Source organism: Dermacentor andersoni, chromosome 6 (genome assembly GCF_023375885.2).
Source record: "Dermacentor andersoni chromosome 6, qqDerAnde1_hic_scaffold, whole genome shotgun sequence".
NCBI lineage: Eukaryota > Metazoa > Arthropoda > Arachnida > Ixodida > Ixodidae > Dermacentor > Dermacentor andersoni.
The window spans coordinates 179,860,431-179,882,235 of NC_092819.1; the positions used below are offsets into that span (position 1 = coordinate 179,860,431).

The 21,805-nt window shown below is 43.4% G+C and overlaps 1 protein-coding gene across 1 annotated transcript in view; it reads right to left on the bottom strand.

Annotated features, from left to right (window-relative positions):
• Window positions 1-305: 305 nt before the first annotated feature.
• The window catches only part of LOC126523967 (chitinase-3-like protein 1), a 273,036-nt gene continuing 251,536 nt past the window's right edge, over window positions 306-21,805 (bottom strand). The window contains exons 8-11 of the mRNA XM_050172367.3: window positions 3,592-3,706; window positions 2,931-3,104; window positions 2,262-2,378; window positions 306-1,530 (exon numbers count right to left, since the gene is read on the bottom strand). Coding sequence (XP_050028324.2) covers window positions 1,348-1,530; window positions 2,262-2,378; window positions 2,931-3,104; window positions 3,592-3,706 — 589 coding nt within the window. The 3' untranslated portion in view covers window positions 306-1,347. The remainder of the gene's footprint in view (window positions 1,531-2,261; window positions 2,379-2,930; window positions 3,105-3,591; window positions 3,707-21,805) is intronic.

The following is a 21,805-nucleotide window of genomic DNA, read 5'->3' on the forward strand; positions in this document are numbered from 1 at the left end:
TTTCTCACAATGTGGGAGGAAATATATGGGCGTTTTATTTACTTTTGCGCTTCAATCCACAAAAGAGCGCTGTATTAAAGAAGTAAAGCAGCACAAAATTTTTACGCCGAGTTTGATGACGCATATATCCAAACTGGTGCCATACTGGAAATTCATTCCAAATAGATACTCTTCTCAAGGAGCCCTCTACATTGTGTAAATTGCGTTAACTGCAGTGCTGGAGAGTAAATAAATAAGCAGTGAATTATGGTTTTTTATAAGTTGAATATATGTTTAATTTTTCGCGTAAGCAACGCCCCCCTCCCTTTCTAATCCAGATTAAGGGCTAGAATTATCTGCAACAGGCAATTTCGAAAATTGTGTCAAACTTAAAGAATCGCCCCGTATGTAGCCATATGTACACCGATGCAAACATTCATGCTAGTCTAAGCTATCCCGTCCCTTCCATAACTCTAACAAGTGACCCGCTTGCGAGCATCACACACGTACATTTTTTTCCCCTATGACACTCCTAATGCTGATGAATTAAAAGGTTGTGAAGTGAAAAGAACGTTTGAAGCCGCAAGCGCCAAAATTGGGCAAGCTTTCGCACTAACCATTGTTCGCGTGGTAGCGTAGCGGCAACGGAGCCACGGTTCCCATTAACAGCGTTTGTAGAAAGCTACGTTTCAACGTATGCATTGGCACACAGATCTCGCGTTTAGCAGCTGAGCCGTCGTGCTAGGCACTCAGGCTCGGGAAAATTGTCTGTCTTCGCTCTAGCAAACCCAATTGGGCATTAAGAATTTTTTTTAAACAAGCACATTGTCATAAAAGACCTGTTACACGATGTTCACTGCTCCCATTGTTTTTTTTTTTTTTGCAGTTCTCTCTTTTGAGCTTGTTTGTTGGTTCGAAATGTTTGCACGAATTTAAATTTCACCAGCAAGCGGAGAGAATTATGCACTCTCACAATTTAGTTGCGGTGATCTTCAGTCGCTGTTTTACTCAGTAGCATTTGCTTTTTCTGCATTAGTAATCACGTTATCTACTTTAGTTACTTACTTCTCTTCAACAACCGAATAGGTCCGGTTTATATTTCACAAATTTGGGCGCAGTAGCAAAAGCTATGCGATTTTTAAAGATTTTGGGCAATGACAATAGTAAGTAAAAGAAAGAAAGAGCCAGTTTCCGGTCGCTTCTTTACTTTCTATTAGTCAACCACTGTACTTTAGAACACTACCACAGGGCTATCTCAACAGTTACTTATTTCTTGGCAGCGCCGGGAATGGAAAAAAAAAAGAAAGATGGAGCAGGAAAAGTGCACATCGGTGAGCGTGACCGAGGAGCGTCGCTGTAATGTGGTCCTCAGAAGTCGTGTCCGAAAAGGTCGATGTCTTCGTCGACATTCGTTCTCTTGTTAAGCAGGTCTCGGATGGCCTTCAGCCGCGGAAATGCCACTTTGCCCTGGCACATGCCATAGTAGTCCTCGTAGTCCACGTAGTACGCCGCGAAACACGTCTTGTTCGCCTGGTCCAAGATCAGGTCCACCTGGTTGCAAAAATCAGTACAGCAACTTCCGCTCATGAATGTTGCACTCTGTTCTGATTGAAAATTTTTTTATAATATACGCATAACAGCAGTCCGGGCACGGGCAAATAAGGGTGCAGGGTGGATGTGTTAGTCCTAGATGGTGTGAATGGCAGATGGTGCGAATGATTGAGCTGCAAGATGGGTCTGTTCACTCCGCAGATTTACACATCAAGCATCCACTATTGGTTCTGCCTACTCACACGTTATTATCTTCTGCCTTGATTGATGAGAACTCAACACTACTACGCGACTTGATATGCGGTTATGTTGTTCTCCAGATGCAAAAATGTGTACCATTTAAGAAAAACACACTCGCATGCAGGTGCGAGCTCACTGTATTTGTCGCAATTTTGCGACAGTTTAGCTTGCCAAGCAGGCGTAATCGACAACTGTTTTTGCCTGTGTTTTTACAATATAACTAAGCTTCAGCAGTGGTACGAAGTGCATTGCTGCGTGTATTCACATTCTATGACAATACCGCTGACTGTGACACAAATACACGCCAAAAATAACTAGTAATCCTCTTCAGGCGGATTTCGGGACAGAAATATGAGTATAGGCGAGAAAGATATTCCAGTGCTGTGGATTAAATTCCGTTGCTTCATACTAAACGCTGTTTAACCTGTTGTACATGCACAGCCTAGCAAATAAACTATACGGGATGCAAAGAGCACACCAACATAGTTCACCTTTCTGGTCACTGTGATATCCGTGTCAAAGGACTGCCAGAATTTAATCTTGTGCCGGAAGGACGACATCGCTGATGAATGCGTCTTTACATTACTCCACCCGTGACCAATGCAAGTCTGAAACATAGAAATAAGTATTCCAAAGGTAAATTGCTGGATGGCCGGGCTTTTTGGTGTGACGAAAAGCGCAAAAAGCGCGAAAACTGGCGCCTAAGGCTCGAGATAACGTCTTCATCGCAAACTAATAGACAATATCTCCCAGTAATAATTCACGCGAAAATCTCTTTCAATTTAACGCTTTGCCCCTGCCTAATTCTGAAACGTACTTGCCTATAATGCATGAAATTTTGCTGTATTCAGTGCGTCAATGAAACATTCCAGTAAATTCAGCAAACACATTGCGGTACACATGCCTCAATTAAGATGCAAGTCATAGAACAATAGCCAGGATACGCGCACGGCAATGAGCGCTGTGGATTATATTCCGTTGCTTCATACTAAACGCTGTTTAACCTGTTGTATATGCACAATGCACAGCCTAGCAAACAAACTATACGGGATGCAAAGAGCACACCAACATGAAACATTCGAGTAAATTGCAAAGTCTCCAAAGCGCAACATTGGAGACTAAAAAACTCCTGCGCTCGTGGGCAGCCTTAAAAGCCTTACCTCGGCGTAGTTCATCCAGATTTCCTCGAAGCAAGCATTCCCCGGTTGGAGGTGATCGACTGTGCCGGATACTTTAAACAGCAGCGCCACCATGCTTAGCGACATACAGATGCTCTTCCTGCCCTTGGGTGTGCGCGGTAGAACCAGTGCTTTCAGCCAGTTGAGACCTGTGTTCTAGACGAGAAACCGTTTGGTCCACTCAGTAATACAGCATAATACACCGCTATCATATGAAGATCGGTGGGTGTTTGTGAATGATGTCATGACTAAACAAAGTAACGAAGAGGAGCTTTGGAAAGGAATCCTCTCTCTTTCTGACCCAGTAAGCCAAAAGGACTTGCAGCTGGACAAGTTGGCGTGCTTACTTTATTCTTTTTTTAAATGGCGTTGAGCAGGCAATACACAGAGAAAGAGATACTAGGAGACACATTGCGTGTGTCTAGTTTATTTAATATTGTCTGCTTCGCGCCGCTGGAAAGAGTGTACAAAATGTCAACTAGACGCACTGCTGCTACATTGAAACCGGTAGATTGTTTCGACAAATTTCACGATTAAATGTGATGCGATTAGGCCTATTATAGTTAACTCAGCGTCGGCGAAGCTTTCCTGACTGTCTGCGTCAGCCGTGCTGCTTTTCAGAAAAGCTTGCGGAATAACTCACGATTGGAACATTCGGAGTGAAGGAGCCGTAGTTGTTGAAAGCCGTTGGGAAGACTGTCTTGCAGAGTGGTAGTGGCCTCTGGTAGTGCGTCTCGATGATAAAAATGTCAACCTCTCTGCGAAAGAAATAATGTATTCTGAAAACGACTAGTTCAAGCATCCATTTCACAGCAAGTTATCGCAGAACCGCCAAAGTTTTATGAAAGAAATTTATTTCTAGCTGAGCAGTAAAGTAGTAGTTGTACACGACTGCATTTTTAGTATCACAGAATAACCATGGCCGTTTTTTTTCGACTGGAGTTTGGTTAAAATTCACATCCATTTTACCAAAAATTAAATTCGCATCCAAAGACTGTTACCACTATCTTTTTCACTCATATTGAACCACCTTGTTGATTCGCCATAGACCATTATTTCAGTGCTTGCAAAAGTGGCATCAACCTAAAACATAGAATTCAAGTTGAGTTCTAGACACGTTCCTTTTAACATTCAATCTCAACGGATAACGCGTGAAATTTCCCACGTACCGAAGCGGCATTCTATAACTGACTTCTTGAAAATTTTGTACGCACTGCTTTTAACAAACCTGGGCTAACGCATAATTTTGAATGGCCAAACCTATTTCTCCTACACATAATTTGATGCTTGCTGATGTCGGCGTAGTGGTCGCAGTAAGTGCGAACCAATCCGTTCGAAAGAACAAGCCGATAACTTTCTGAGAACAAGTTCAAATGAACCGCGGGGTTTGCGAGATCCTCAAAGTGAGTGAAATAATAACTTCAAACAACCTGTTTAACACTTTCTAGTCCAATGATTCCTATAGGAACATATTTTGCGCAAAACATTCGACTAGGAAAATAAAATTATTTTCACAAATGTGTGCTCAATTTTCAGTTTACTCACTTTGTCCAAGTTGTGCCATCTACAGATATAGCTGTTCCTAAATTATCACAAATGTCTGTGCATCACATCATGCTCAGCATGGCTATTTTTGTAGCCTTCGTAATGCACGTAACCTACCTTGGGCACTACAACAATTTTCTTCAAATATTCTGCATTCATAGCTCCAACCGTTATGATTGGGACTTAACATGCCTGAAAACCATATCCTACCCGCCGCAGTGGATTAGCGTCTATGGTGTTACGCGGCTCAGCACGAGATCGTGCAATGAAATCCCGGCCGCGGCGGCCTTATTTATGTGGGGGCGAAATACAAAAACGCCTTGTTCCGAGCATGGCGGCACCTTAAAGATCCTCAGGTGGTCAAAATTTACGCAGTCCCCCCTACGTATGTCTCACGATCATATCGTGATTTTAGTGCATAGAACCCCAGAATGTAATCTTGTTTGTTAATCCATATTCTGCTTACAACACAATGAGTTCTTCGTAGTTCAGGAGAGAAACTTTAGACTCATCGCAAAACATTCCTGTGAGAACTTTACTATATGTGTCCCTCCCCTGTTTCTGTTGCTGAGAACCACGTAATGCAAATGTTTCATTAAGAACCTGAACAACAAATCGTTAAATATTCTCCCGCTTCAATAAGTGATATCCTTTGAATGTTTCATACCTAAACACACTTTAACATACCTTAAGCTAACCTACCTAACCTACCTACCAAACATACCTAACATACCATAACACACTCTAAGAAGATGGCATCAACATTAAAAAATTAAGAGGCTTCATTAAAATGACAAGAAACAGCAAGATACTTGGCGTGACAAATTATTTGAAGTTTTCTCGCTTCCTGAAAAAAGAGACACTCAGTAGCTTTTATACACTCAGTTTTGTGAAAATGGTTGAAACGGGCAAAAATTAGGCAAAGGATCAAATACACCTCGCTGTTTATCATTATAAAATAGCATTTTGGTTAGCAAACATAGAACGACGTTCGGATACACTTCTTTCCCCAAGAGATACAGGGTCCTAAGAAAGCAGACAAGCCTTGACTAAGTCCACATGTCTACTTGCGAAATGATTCGTGACAGCGTTAACATGACTGTGGTTGCTATGATTTGAACTAAAATATATTGGAGACCAAGGAGCCGCAAAATTACTTCTACAAGTGACGCAGAAACTTAACAAGGCGCTCAGCGAAAATGGCAAGCCAAACACGTTTAAATACGGCAACTGCGCACTGGGGTCGAAGTCACACTCAGCGGCCGATATTTGGAGCGCTACGGAGCTGGTTGTGTGATAGAAAAGGAAAAAAGGAAGTAACTAGTAAGTAATGATATTACAAGGCTATGTTCTTAAAATTAAGAGTTTTATGAAGATTGCACACACATTTACGATTCACCTACAAAAATAAGTCGAGATCGCGTTCCTGCGGTCCCGTCGAACCAACACATTGGCGGTAACACCCTCGCAACTTTGCGTTAGCTCTTCAGTATCGTAAGGGTGATTCGGCTAAGCCAGGCAACGAATTAAAAATTTCAGACGGTTGTTACGAGCATGAAACCCGCTTAGCGTCGTTCGCTCTCCTCTTCAGCTACTCAAAGAATTTTCAGAGCGAAGCTGTTACCCACTAATGTCCGCGTGCGCGGCCTTTGACAAAAATTTGGGCCGTTCCCGGAGACTGTGCCAACAAGCGGGACCAGTTTGCTGCTTCTCCAAGAGGCATCACATGACGTCATTAGGTGACATCACTGCTCGACAAACACGTCATCGCGTGACGTCAAGGTTGTCGTGATGACGTCATTAGAACACATTATACGGCGATATCATCACGTGACGATGCCATTATCAATAAAGGGAGCATCAGACATCCACCCATTCGTAGCGATTGCTACAAAGGAAATCCATACGGCTTCCTCAAAAGAAACGCTTCGCAGTTGAAGAAAAATTCGTCTTGGTCCAGGACCAGGACTGATGTCCAGGATGCCCAGGACGGGACCAGGATGTCCCGGACCAGGACGAACTTTTCTTCAACTGCGAAGCGATTCTTTCGAGGAACCCGCATGGGTTTCCTTTGTAGCAATCGCTACGAATGGGTCGATGTCTGATGCTCCCTTTATTAATTACTTCTCTCCACCTTACAGGTTTCCGCGGAACTATTACGTCTGCCATCATCACATAACGTAACGTTGGACATGATGATGTCATCACGCTACCTTTGGTGCGATAACGTCAGCACGTGATGTTTGTTTCACGTGTATACGTTATCACGTTACGTCATCATGGGCCGATTCTGGAGAGATTACAAAGAAGCGAAAATGTGCAATTGCCACTTCTCCGAAAAGCATCAATGAATTCATCAATTGACATCATTGCTTGATGACGATGTAATCGCGTGTCGTCATGTTTCACTTGATGACATGATCACGTGACGTCACCAGGCGATATTGTGACGTGCGATACCGTTGTCATGTAACGTAACGTTTGACGTGATAATGTCATCACGTGACCTTTGTTGTCATGAAACACGCGGTGTTTGAGGTAATGACGTAATCACATTTCATCATGTCAAACGGGATATATCATGGGTTTCGGTACCATGGGATGTACACGTCGTATTTGTCGCTTCAGGGGCCATATCATTATTTCGTATTTAAAAAGAATATCCCCCTGAGCAGCTGTGGCGGTTTACCACAGCTTCGCTGGACATCCACTTTCGGAGGTGCGGGATGGCGCATAATCTTTTAAAATATAATCTTGTGTATCGAATTAACGACAATAATTTTCTACCATTGAAAGCACTGACATAAGGGCGATATGTGCAATGCAAAAGTTGCAGAGCCTATTCAGAAATATCCAAGCATCTTTTCCTGAGGATAGCAGCTGTGATTTTTTTCGATATTTGAAAAAAGTAGCCCATGATTACGCGCTTATGCGCTGCGACATTAGGGCCCTCAAGCATGCTACCAACTAAGGGTTGACGCTGCATGCGGGTCGAAGGTATCCATAGGCCACCAAAAAAATGATACGCGATGGCCACACCTGTCATCTGCAGTACAACGTCATCCGCCGCCAAAGCGGTCTGGCCCTTTACGCTGTAGCAAAAACACTGGAATAGCTCCAAGAATTTTTATCTTACTTATCGCAAATATCATCGCTTCAATCAACAAGATATCTCGGCTAAAGTGGAAGCCAACACAATTGTATTCGATCCATCTCACTTGCTCAAAGCCTAATCGTGTCTGCGGTCTGGGTGCAGCATCAATAAATCGTTCATGGGATGTTTGAGGACACTGATGGCGCTGCGCATATGCGCATATGAATATGTTACTTATTAATATCTCGCGCGCTTTATTTACAGCCAGAAATAATTAAAACCACAGCAGCTATTGACACGAAAGATGTTTATTTGGACATTTGATAGCGGCGCTTTCTTTACCTGTTTCGCCGATTTTCCGGGCGCTACTGCTGCTGTGGTCTGCATCTCGCGCGCCACTGCATTTCTTGCAACACCAGCAGATCACACTCGCCACCGGGTCTTCCGGTGCCCTTCCACTCTGTGAAGAGGGATGACCAGCGAAGCTCTGTATGTGGGCCCCTTAATAGCGAACTGCACCTCCAACGTGGGTCGCCCGGCATTGCCCTATCTCCGAGATAGACCCACATAAGGGGAGTGCTTAACGCGTGCTTTACCTCCGCCGCGGGTCGGCCGTGCATTGCACTATCTCCGGCATCGGCTCACGTATGGGGAGCGCTTAACGCCTGTTTCAACTTCGCCATGGGTCGGCCAACCATTGCGCCATCTCCGAGATCGACCCACGTATGGGGAGTGCTTAACGCCTGCTCCACCTCCGCCGCGGGTCGATGCACTATCTCCGGAATCGGCTCACGTATGGGGAGTTTTTTGCTTCCAACAACGACATGAATATTTCCTTGGACGGTAGAGGTATACAGCTTCGCTGTCAAACTGAATGCTTCAAATACTGGCGCAAGCAAAGACAAAACGTGAAAGTGAATCTTGGTTGTCAGAAATACGTGAGAAAAAGAAGGCTGCACCTAGAATATTTTGGAACCACATAAAATTATTACGCAGGAAGCCAGCAACAATACAACAACACATCCTAGGCTAAGATGGAAACAAACTTGAAGGGGACGCCGCATTAAAGTACACCCGAAAAACAACACTTGCATAATTCCAAGGCAATGACGGGGCCGTAGTTGAGGAAAAAAGGAGCATCAAATTACCAAATGGAAAAGGAGATAGTGATCACAAATTTCAACGGGAAGAAAGCCGAAGAAAAAATTCCGAAGCGCACCGTCACAGGGCTAGACGAGGTTCCTGTTAGGCTGATTAATGAACCTAGACCAAAAAGTGAAGCAGCTCCGTTAAAAACGGTAGAAAGAAGTCTTATAGATGACAAAGTAGAATGCATTTAATTTATAAAGGTAACGTGGAAAAAAGATAGAGTTTACCCATATGGACCGTAGATCGGTAATATACAGGTTAGCCTTACACGCAAATAAACTAAAGCTGCATGCACTGGCAGAGAATAGTGGTGGTTTGAGTGAATGTCAGAATGGCTTCAGAATGTCAGAATACGTAGGCGTTTGAATGATGACCTATTTGTCCTTACTCAGTGTATTGAAATATCGAGAGCAGAAAGGAGATCGTTATAAGTGGCCTATTCGACATTACAGGAGCGTATGACAACGCAAACCGCAACATTTTTTGGGTATTCTGGAAAGAGAAGGCTTAGGCGACAATTGCCTACACCTTTGGGGGGAGGTTTTCCTAGAAAATACCGTTTGCGTTGAATGGGAAGGGATGAGGAGTGAGCAGAAAATTTATATCAACAAGAGACTGAGGCAGGGGTGCCCTTTATCCCCACTGCTGTTTATGATGTACATGATGAGGATGTAAAAGGCGCTAGAAAGAAGTAATATCGGGTTTAATCTCTCATACATACAGGCGGGTACAGCAGTAGAGAAGCAGCTTCCGGTTCGTTTTATACGGACGACATTGTGTTGCTAGCAACAAGGAAAGTGATATGCAACGTCTGGCTAATACCTGTGGCCAGGAAGGCAATACGTTAGGTCTAAAATGTAGCATTAAAAAATCTGGTGTTCTGGTATTCAACGAAAACAGTGAACAGACAGTGATAATACAGGGCAAGGAAAAACATTCTTATTTGGATAAAGTAATTCAATTGATATATGGATGTACAGTAAAAAACAATAACAGTAAAGGGGAAGAGAAATGCTGCCTTATTGAAACATAGAGCGCCATGGGAATACATAGGTACGAAGTGCTCCGGGGATATGTGGAAAGGTGTAATGCTTCTAGGACCTACATTTGTAAATGCCGTTGTTTGCTCGAAATCAGGGGTGCAATCAGAACTCGATGGCACCCAAAGCTCAGTGCGACGGCTGGTATTGGCCCCCTCACGGGAAGACTACAAATGAAGTTCTGCAGGGTGATATGGGCTGGACCAGTTTTGAAATGAGAGATGCTTACAGTAAAATTAATGATGAAGAACGAGTGAGCAACATAAAAAAGTAAATGGGCTGGGAGAGTGTTCAGGTATTTGTACAGGAATAACATTGATTCACAGTGGAGGAAAAGAAGTAGGAAGCTTTCCAGCAAGTATGTGGCCTGTAGGGTGGGCAACACAGCAACAAAGAACGTAAAGCGGGAAGTCAGAGAGGCTGAAATAATCTGATGGGTGGTGGCAGTGGAAAAGAAACCTACCATGAGTAATTAAGAGGAAAAGGCGAAATCAGGAAACAAAGAATTTATGATAACTCAAAGGGAAGCTCATTACTTTTCGATGCGAGATCAGCATGCCTTAGAACAAGCAGTTATAAAGCGAGATATAAGAAGGAACAAAAAACATGTGCTTGCTAAAGCTAGTGAAACAATGCAGCATGTCTTTTTTTTTTTCAGAATGGAAAGATATCTGCCCAGTGGTCAATTTAGGAATCACGGGCCTCCTTGAAGCTCTTGGGTGCAGCGAGAGTAGGAGAAAGTAAACATGTTCGTAATAGAGTTTAATAAGAGGTGATTGGAAGATGGGTGGCACAAAAGTAGGGAAACGACAGACAACCTGAGGCGTACAAAAATAAAGTTCATAGTAAGGGTTCAGAAACTTTGGTTATGGAAATTCATGGTGTTTGTCTTTCTTTTTTATTATAGGTAAGACATTAGGCAATAAAATCACAAGTGCTTCGTGGCACAACCCACCGCCCCGTTCCGAAGGGGACGCTCATGACATCCATGCTTGCGCGTGCAGCTGGGCTCCTTGTAACTCCACGAGATGACGCTCGCATTCGCAGCAGCGTTTCACAGCTTCTGCCTACGGCAGGTGCGGTGCTGGCTTTCATATACAAAAATGCGGATGCGGATGCTGGGATGTGATGTTGTAAACATTACAATCGTCCATAGCCTCAAGAGAGCGCTTGGAGCTAGCGTCTCAACAACGTGCTGACCACTTATGCAGAAGGAACACGTAAGCACGCGCCAGCAAAATGGTTCCTAAGCGTGCACTAAGCCTCGAGGCCCAAAAGAAGCGTCGCGAGGAGCTTCTCCGCCATGCAGTGAAACGTAGGGAAGACCGCTTTTGCCATGATGCGATGTGCCATGTGAGGCAATCACAATTCTCAACCTTCTAAGGAGATTATGAACAATGACGTATTACAACGTCTGAAGCAAACACGTCTCCCTATGTCTTCAAGTTTCAAGTTTCAAGTTTTATTGCTTCATTCATTAGTAGTACATATATGCAGTAGAAGTTATACAGAAAGAGGTCCCACAGTTATAAACTGCAGCGGGACCTCTTGTTCTTAGTTACATAATAATATATAAATAAAAAGGCGTCGGTTGCGGTTATAAACAAAGAATGGATTACACAATTTATACAGTGTTGAAGTAATAAAACCTATGGCAACACATCACAACATAAAAGAAATTACCTAATAAGCAACATAAACATACTTCAAAGAATAGATGCAGTTTACAGGGTATTAATATAAGCTCTCAGTGAACGTTGGTATGACGATAATGTAGGTGAGGATTTCACGTGAGTAGATAAATTATTCCACATTTTCACACTAGCAAAACCAACAGTTAGTTTGCCATAGTTGCTGCGTGATTTTGGAAGTAAAAGGTTATCTTGTAAAGAGAACCTGGTAATGTTAGGATTAGCAAGACTATTCCTGCCAATGACATAATGTAATTGTGGGTTTTGAAGAAGGCGGTAAATAACGATGCTGTGGTTGTACCAGATAATTTTATTTATAGTGAGGATACTTAACTCAGTGAAGGTGGGAGTAACATGAGCGTTATAAGGAGCTGAAGCGATGATACGGACAGCGTTATTTTGGATGTGCTGCAAGGGCGCTATATGACAGCGATATGTAAGACCCCAAGAACTGATACAGTAATTTAAATGGCTATAAATGAAGGCATAATACAATGTTAGGAGAGTGTGCTTTTGAAAGTACTGTCTGGCCTTTAAAAGCACCCTGATAACATAGGCAGCTTTCTTTTTTATGAAGCTGACATGCAAATTAAACTTTAGAAAGGGGTCTAATTGAACACCTAAAAATGAGCACTCATTAGATGTTAATATTGGGTGAGAAGCTATGTACAGTGGTAGAAGGTTATATCGAGGTTTACTGTGTGAACTAAAAACCACAAACTTTGTTTTCTGAGGGTTAATTAGCAATTTATTTTTTTTGCACCAACTACTGACATTATGTAGTTCATCATTTAAAAGCTCGGTTAGCGTAAAGATGTCGTTATGTGAGGTGTAAATAGTGGTGTCGTCCGCGTACAAAAGACATTCTGTAGAAGTTAGGCAGTTGGGGAAATCATTATTGAAGATTAGGAATAAGAGGGGACCGAGTATGGACCCCTGTGGAACGCCAGTATCAATTATTTTTGTGTCAGACAGCACTCCTGAAATGCAAACCTGTTGCTGTCTGTCGTATAAATAGCTCCGCAGTAGTTCCAAAGATGGACCTGTTATGCCATATGCGCTGAGTTTAGTAAAGAGAATGTTGTGATTAATGGAATCGAGTGCCTTTGAGTAATCGATAAATACAGATCCTACGAATCTGCCCCCATCAATTTCCCCTTTTATCTTGTCAGTGAGGATGATTAAAGCTAGGTTAGTAGAATATCCAGCACGAAAACCAAACTGTCTTGGTGTTAATAATTGGAACTTGTCCAAGTAATTAGATAGGCGCTGTGCTAATAGTTTTTCTATCACTTTACTGAAACACGGCAAGATAGATATGCCCGGGCCTGTAGTTTGCTAGTAAGGTGATGTCTCGTTTTTTGTGCACAGGAATTATTTTTGACTTTTTCAAGTCACTAGGAAAAACGGCAGTTTTAAAGATTAAATTGACAACGTGACTGCAAGCTTCACATATGCTGTCAACAATTTCTTTGATATGATACGAGCATATGGAATCTAAACCAGGACTGCAATGTTTAAGATTCATAATTGTTGCTCGAACTTCACTGGGTGTAGTTGGGAACAGATAAAATGATTGTTGTGTCAAGCGTGGCATGTGAGTGTCATTGCCCCCAGGGATATCAGGCACAGTACCAAAAAAGTTGCTGAATGCGCATGCAATATCTTCAGGGTTTGTAAGTGTGCAGTCTTTTTCTTGAATTTCGTTCATTCCTCGGTCTTCTTCGGACTATGCAGACAAATAACAGTGGGACACGCAAGGTAATGTTTGAAATAATTCACCACTCTCGTATTGGCCTAAACGCTGAAGAAATTACGTATTCTGCGCCAACATCACCGATAATTCATTCTCATCATCATCATCAGCAGCAGCAGCCTATTTATGTCCAGTGCAGGACGAAGGCCTCTCCTTGCGATCTCCTGTCCTGCGTCAACCGATTCCAACTAGCACCCGCTAATTTCCTAATATTGTCGCACCACCTAGATTTCTGCCCTCCTCTACTGCGCTTTCCTTCTCTTGGTACCCATTTTGTCACCCTAATGGTCCAACGGTTATCTAGTCCGCGCAATACATGACCTTCCCAGCGCCACTTTTTCCTCTTAATTTCTATTAGAATATCGTCTATACCCGTTTACTGTCTGATCCAAACCGCTATCTCTCTTTCTCTAAAGTTATGTCTAGCATTCCTGGTTCATTCGCTCACTGAGTGGTCCTTAACTTCTTGCCAAGCTTGCTGTTAGTCTCGAAAGCTCTGTGCCATATGTCAGCACCAGTAAAATGCACTGATTTTATACCTTCCTTTTCAATGATAACGGTATGCTCCCAGTCAGGAGCTCACGATGTCTGCCGTATGCGATCCAACCTATTTTCATTCTTCTGTGAATTTCCTTCTCGTGGTCAGGGTTCCCTGTAATTAGTTGACCTAGGTCAACATACTCCGTCACAGACTCTAGAGGGTGACGAGATTTTGAACCGTATGGGTTTCCTTTGCCCGGTTATCTAACACTATCTTTGTCTTCTGCATATTATTCTTCAGCCCCACTCTTACGCTCTCCTTCTTAAGGAGCTCAATCATTTGTTGTAACCCATCCGCAGTGTTGCTGAATAGAGCAATGTTACTGGCAAAGTGAAAGTTGCTGAGGTATTCGGCGTCGATCCTTACTCCTAAACCTTCCCAGTTTAATAGCTTGAGTAATTCTTCCAAGCACGCAGTGAATAGCATTGCAGAGATGGTGTCTCCATGTCTGACCCCTTTCTTTGTAGGTATCTTCCTAATTTTCTTCTGTAGAATTAAGGTGGCTGTGGAAGCTCTGTAGATATTTTCCAAGGTATGTACGTAAGTGGTCTGTACTCCGTGATTACGCAATGCCTCTATGACTGCTGATTTCTCTACTGAATCAAATGTGTTTTCGTAACCTATAAAAGCCGTGTAGAGAAGCTTATTGTACTCTGCGGATTTCTCGATAACCTGATTAATGACATGGATGTGATCCATTGTAGAGTATCCTTTCCTGAAGCCAGCCTGTTCGCTTGGTTGACTAAAGTCGAATGTTGCCCTTGTTATATTAGAGGTTATTTTGGTAAATATTTTATATAATAGTTGGAGTAAGCTAATGGGCCTATAATTTTCCCGTTCTTTAGCGTCGGCCTTTTTGTGGATTAGTATAATGTTTGCATTCTTCCAGTTTTCTGGCACCCTTGCAGTCGATAGATACTTCCTATAGAGAGTCGCCAGTTTTGCTAGCATTATGTCTCCTCCATCTTTGATTAAATCGACTGTTATTCCATCGACTCCTGCGTGTCCCCCGTTTCATGCTTTACGAGGGCCTCCTGACCTCAACTCTAGTTATAGGAGGAGTTTCTATATACGATTCAATATTGTTTCGAACAGAGTACTCCTGAGTCCCCTTGGTACTGTACAGGTCGGTATGGAATTCTTCCGCTGCTGTTATATTACCTTCGAGATTGCTGATGATATTACCCTGCTTTTCTTTCAGTGCATACATCTTGGTTTGTCCTATGCCAAGTTTCCTTCTAACTTATTTCGGGCTGCGGCCATTTTTTACGGCTTCTTGAGCCAGTCTCACGTTATAAATTCTAACATCACTTATTTTCGCTTTGTTGATCAGTTTTGAAAGTTCCGCGAATTCTATCTTATCTCTCGAATTGGACACTTTAATCTTTTGTCGTTTCTTTATTAAGTCCTTTGTTAGTTGGGAGAGCTTGCCTACTTGTTGCCTTGGTGCCTTGCCTCCGCCTTCAACTGCTGCCTGTCAAACCAGCCTCGTTACGGTTTCATTCATTATCGCTATGTGATCATCATCTCTCTCTTCTGAGGCTGCATATTTGTTTGCAAGTACCAGCCTAAATTTGTCTACTTTTACCCTTACTACCTCTAAGCTGACCTCTTCTTTCTTGACCAATTTTACTCTTTCTCTGTTCAAATTGACGTGAATCGTAGCCCTTACAAACCTATGATCACTGCGCTTTACCCTACCCATAACTTCTGCATCCTGCACTATGCTGGGATCAGCAGAAAGTATGAAATGAATTTCATTTCTTGTTTCACCATTAGGGCTTTTCAATGTCCACTTTCTGTTGTTACGTTGCCTGAAAAAAGTGTTCATTATTCTAAGCTTATTCCTTTCTGGGAATTCTAGCAGCATCTCTCCTCATGCGTTTCTAGTATCGGCATCGTAGCTGCCAATTGCCTGTTCAGCCGCCTGCTTTTCCCCCACTTTTGCATTCAAATCACCCATTACTACAGTATACTGAGTTTGCACTTTTCTCGTCGCTAATTCAACATCATAAAGCTGACCTACTTCCTTATCGTCGAAACTGGATGTTGAAACGGAGGCTTGTACTACCTTTAATCTATCCCTCTTAATAAGGTTGATTACAACAACTGCTACCTTCTCGTTAATGCTGTAGGATTCGTCAATGTTGCCCGCTGGGTCCTTACAGATTAGGTCCTACCCCATATTGCTTCTTAGCTAGGAGACCCCTATAGCAGAGGACATGGCCGTTATTTAGAAATGTGTAAGCCTCACCAGTTCTTATAATCTCACTAAAGCCGATAAGATCCCGTACAATGGCTGTTAATTCCTCAAAGAGTCCTGCTACGCATTATGAAACATCGTTCAGGCGCACAATTGAACACGGACGAGAAGAGAAAGACAACACCGGCGTTCGTGTTGTCTTTCTCTTCTCGTCCGTGTTCAATTGTGCGCTGGAACGATCTTTCATAATGCTAATCACAACCAACTAGCCCAGCTGTCCATACATAGTCCTGCGAAGCTAGCCTCACTCGAGAGGGTTCGGGTGCTGAACGTTGCAAGGGCCAGTTTCCATTGGCGGCCTGTCCAGATCCAGAGATTCTTAGCACACTCTGCTGCGTTACAGCTCTGACCGCCGCCTTGGTCAGGTTCTCCGCAGCTGCTGGAAACTGAGGGCCATTGGGTAAGTGAGTGCGCCATGTGGGAGGGCGTGGCCGAATACTGCACCAGGGAGACCAATTCTTGTTCTGGTGAGGGAGTGTCTTGTTCAAGCTTAGTGGGCCTTCATAATTTGGTTGTACCAGGAATAGAATAGCCCCACTCGCTCTCGGTACCGATAATTATCGTCAATCAAAGCAAACAGCATACAAAACTACACTAACATCGATTTTCAAAGCGCATGGGAGGCGCACACACTTTTAATTAGCTGTTTAGCTTTTACATTGAAGATATTGGGTTTAAATTTATATTTTAAAAGTTGCTTCATTCGTTAATGTTATTCAATTACCTGAGCTTATTGTAAAGATACCTCCAGTTGCTCAAGAGGAAAGCGAACAATACTAAGCTGGTTGCATTCGGATAACTCATAAATGCTTTTTCTGAAGTTTAGCCGACTTCACTAAAACACCCTGTATACTTCGAGCTTACTGCCTAAAATACGTATTTTAAACAAAGTATTCATGACCCTGAAAAATGTACATGTTGTGCGGGTGTACGTCTATTCTCTCCCGGGAACAAAAATAGTCTGATAAATGTGTGGTGGCAGCGGGCACCTTTTCACGCGGCAACAGTAAAATAAAAACAGCAAGGGTATAATGCGACTCCATCTCGGCAGCCGCTGATTGGCTGGTGCTGCAGGAGAGAGAAGGCTGGCGATGCCTACCACATACTTGCTCGTAACGCAGCCCAGCCACTCAGCACTTCAGCAGCAGCCGAAACGGATAGCTCCACCAAGTGGACGCTTACAGAGTACCCGCTAGGATACCTGTGAAAATAGATCATAGCTTCACCGTGTCCTGTGTTCTTATTTCGCATTGTGTCTTTTCTTGCATCTTGTAGCTGAGAGGGAGCAGCTATACCCATCAGCATTAAAATTTCTGTAATCTAATCCAATCCAAGCGTCGCTGTTGAGCGCTACATAAGCCCTGTGAAACTCTTCCACGTTGACCAATGCGCTATCTCCTGATGTGTGACTGTCTCAAGGAGTGGTCATAGCACAGAACACCTATAATACTTAGAGCAGGTAAACTGACTTCCACAGTGCAACGAAAAGGACAGCACAGGTGGCGTCGTGAACGAAATCATAGGAGTGAAAGATCGCGCTGGCAAAATCAATACTAATATCGTCATCATTACGTAGTTAGCAATATGCCTGCTGCTGTAGCGGCGGGTGGGGTTGGTCGCCCTGCTCCCTCGCTGGTTTTGGGCGTTTTGTTAGCGATGATGAAGCGGTACTCATTTTTGGAGTGCTCTAATATGACCACATATATCTTTATTGGGTCGCTAGGTGACCAAGAGGCCCCAGCTTGCTATAGACACTTCACATAAGCAAGCTTACTTCCTTTATTTTCTTTATTGTCAATGGTAAATCAAGTAGTACATGCCCAGAATTCTCGTAAAGGTCAGGTGGACTAAGTGGTGTCAGTCACCGTCTTTACAACACAGAGTAACACAGATGGACATCTATTTAATAGAATTTAAAGCTGAAGTCGAGCAAAGTTTTCTCATCGCGTTCGGCGTGCCGCTAAAGCGTTGAGAACGAAGCTTCACAGAACGATGTTAATGCCGAGTTGACCTCGTACTTGTAGATGCGTGCCGTGCTGCTCGACGTGTTAGATACTAGACATATACTGTCTGCGTTCGACAATTTCAGCTAGAATAAAGAATAAACATAAGATATCCTTGGCAAAGATACAGTGTCAGCAAGATAAGCTTGAGCTGCGATGTCCCAATTCTTTTCATAAAACATTGGCCAGAGGCAGGCATGTGGTGTAGGATAAAAATAACGCTATGTTAAATTTTACAGCACATATCTGCTCTTAACATTTCTGCTGCACATTTACTATTCAAGTGCGGCAGTAAAGGTGTTGACACAAGTGGAGTACACATGTGGAAGAAAGGAACGTTATGGAAACAACAGTGCTTTTAATGACACTCGAAAGATTGTGTGAATAACAAATCACGCTATATAAACATATAGGAAATATCAATTAAAGCTTGGACCGCTCGAGAATGCAATTTACTGTTCCATGTTGAAAAAATCTTGGTTTATGTTTTCAGAAAATACAAAACGTTTGCAAGGAGATGAACACTTCAATTGAGTAGCAGATGCGAGGAAGGGAAGCCTCAGATTGGAGCCAATGTTCAACAAGCTAACATGTTTGTGTCTTTTTGAACAGAAAAAAATTGGTTTTAGTGACTTGTCATCGTTGGTGAAATGCGGAGCAGGCCAGATTTGCGACAACAGGGTGTTTAACTGAGCTAGTTGCTTCATTCTTCGAGGATAGTAGCAGGAGAACTTATGGAAGGCGGAAACAGAAGGAACGACTAGACGAGCACGCAACTGCTCTCTCAACTGCTTTATTTATTGAAATTCCCGCACTTTTATTTCGTTGCTCTATCGTGTATCTTATCTATTTGAGGCTGTCTCAAAAGTGTGACTTCTTTTCTTCTCAAGGGCACTGAAGGAGTGCTTACATATTGCAGTCCCGTTTTACTTATCTCAAACGCCTCAAGAATATCCCGAGTTAGACTATCGTCGTTCCTTTTCAGGAGTTGCACATCATGCAATCTGGGCATTCACGTGCCTACTTGGCATCTTTTCCCTTCTTGTTCATGTCGCGGCGTTTACATTACAAGGCCAGTTGTGGCCAGGGGTCGCTGAAAGTGATGATGCGTGCTGTCTTCGTTGGTAATTATGGCATCTTCTTGTTTGCCTTATGTATTGTAAGCACACGGTAAATAGTCTTGACAACAAAGGAAGTCACTTTTTTGGTGAAGCTTCAGGTTGATAAGACACGAGATATGGCGACGAAATAAAAAGCGCGGGATTCCAATAAAGAAATCACTTGACAGTGCAGTTGCGTCCTTGTCTGGTCGTTCCTTCTCTGTCCGTGTTCCATACGTTCTGCTGCTAGACTCCTCGCAGATATGTGAGTTCGTCTTTTCTAGCTATCTGTTATCTTTCTATGCAGCGCTAGCCTGTGCCTGCCTTTACCTGTACTAGCCTGCACTGTTTATAAGCTTTCATGGTCGGTGTCCGTTTTAATTGTTGTCATGGCTAGCCTAGTTATTGGTTTCGTGCAAAGTGTTATTGAACTATGCGAGCTTGATTGCCAGATATTCAGTCATCATGTAGCATAATTTGTTTAAATTGCATTGAGTGGTGTTGACCATTTTAGAATTCTTTCCATTTTCATGTGAAAAAGTTGTTCTGAGAAAGTATGCGATACTTGGTGTTATTACTCGCCAACCTTATTTGCAAAGCAGAAGATGAGAGAGTTTGCGCATTAAACATTAGGAGCATGGTGCCTTGTTTCGTTGTGGTCGCCATAGTTAGTAAAGGGAAAATCAGACATCCATCTGTTCGTAGCGACTGCTACAAAAGAAACCCATACGGGTTCCTCGAAAGGAAAGTCTCGCAGTTGAAGAAAATTGCGTCCTGCTCCGGGACTGGAACCCAGGACCACCGCCTTTCCATGGCAGCTGCTCTAGCATCTGAGCTAAGCAGGCGGCTAGCAGAGGGCAGGGCGAAGTCGAATTTGTCAACTCGAAGCAAAGGAAGGAGTTTGACGTAATAGTTCTGCGGAAACCCGCCAAGTGGAGAGAGGAAATTATTAAAGGAGAAACTGACATCAACTTGTTCGTAGCAATTGCTACAAAGGAAACCCATACGTGTTCCTCGAAAGAAAATCTCTGCTGTTAAACATCAAAATAAAGAAAGGGGCTGACAGATGGAATAGCACACTGTGGTATAAAGTTTGTAAGCAGGGATAACGTGCCTCAGAAAGGCTGGCCAACGTGTCGATAGGAGGACCTATCTTCGTCAAAGGCGGCCTCGTGATCCTCGGCATGCAGTTTTAAAGGGTTAGTGTCGTGACGTCACGTGCGTTTGTTGTCGGTGGCGGTTGGTTATAAAGGCCTCTGAGATAACGAGCGCTGTCGCCTGACGTCTGCGAGCGTCGTTCCCAAGACGAGGGGAAAAGAGCGGGAGAGTGAGAAGGCGCGGAGAATAACAACAGAAAGAAGAGGACAGAAAAAAAAAAAAGGGGGGGGGGGCACACCGAGAGGAAAAAAAAGGGCAGAAATAACAAGAAATAGAAGAAGGGGGGGTCCAAAAATTAATCTGCAGAAAACTAAAGCAATGTTTAACAGCTTCACAAGAGAACAGCAGTTTACGATAGGTAGCCAGACACTGGAAGTGGTAAGGGAATACATCTACTTAGGACAAGTAGTGAGTGCGTATCCGGATCATGAGACTGAAATAATCAGAAGAATAAGAATGGGCTGGGGTGCGTTTGGCAGGCATTCGCCGATCATGAACAGCGGGTTGTCATTATCCCCCAAGAGAAAAGTGTATAACAGCTGTGTCTTACCAGTACTCACGTACGGGGCAGAATCCTGGAGGCTTACGAAAAGGGTTCTACTTAAATTGAGGACGACGCAACGAGCTATGGAAAGAAGAATGATAGGTGTAACGTTAAGGGATAAGAAAGGAGCAGATTGGGTGAGGAAACAAATGCGACTTAATGACATCTTAGTTGAAATCAAGAAAAAGAAAGGGGCATGGGCAGGACATGTAATGAGGAGGGAAGATAACCGATGGCCATTAAGGGTTACGGACTGGATCCCAAGGGAAGGGAAGCGTAGCAGGGGACGGCAGAAAGGTGGGGGGATGAGATTAAGAAATTTGCAGGGACAACATGGCCACAATTAGTACATGACCGCGGTAGTTGGAGAAGTATGGGAGAGGCCTTTGCCCTGCAGTGGGCCTAACCAGGCTGATGATGGTGAAGATGAAAGAAGGGGGGCATGGGAGGGCGTTGGGGAAGCCAAAGGTTAGGGAGCATTCAGGGGTGTCGTTGGCGGCATGTTTTTGTGGCCTCACAATAGCTGGTCAGGCGGTCAGGGCGCGAGTAACACAAAAGACCAAAAAAACATCAGTTGAAAAAGTAGCTTGAGTAGCATAGCAGCAAAGCGTCGAGTAATCTTGAAGTAGTTAAGATAGCGACAAGGAGTCTGGGGTGCAATGTACGGGGTAACTGGAAGGCAGCGGCATGGTCTTTCAAAAGACGTTAGCCCCAGTAGCTCAACATAGGTGTCGTTACGGCGGCATACAGAAATGGCAATACCCTGTGTGGCTGAGGCGCCGAAAAAGGCATACCAACGCCTAGGACATCGGAATGTGTTGATGACGGTGTTGTAAAACCATATAATAAAAAACCGACAAAAAAGAAAAGAAAGCGGGGAACCGAAACCAGAATAACAAATAGGAGGGTGACGTGCGCAGAAGCGGGCGGGGGCAGGTGTACATGGGAAAAAATGGTCCTTGAATTAGTTCTA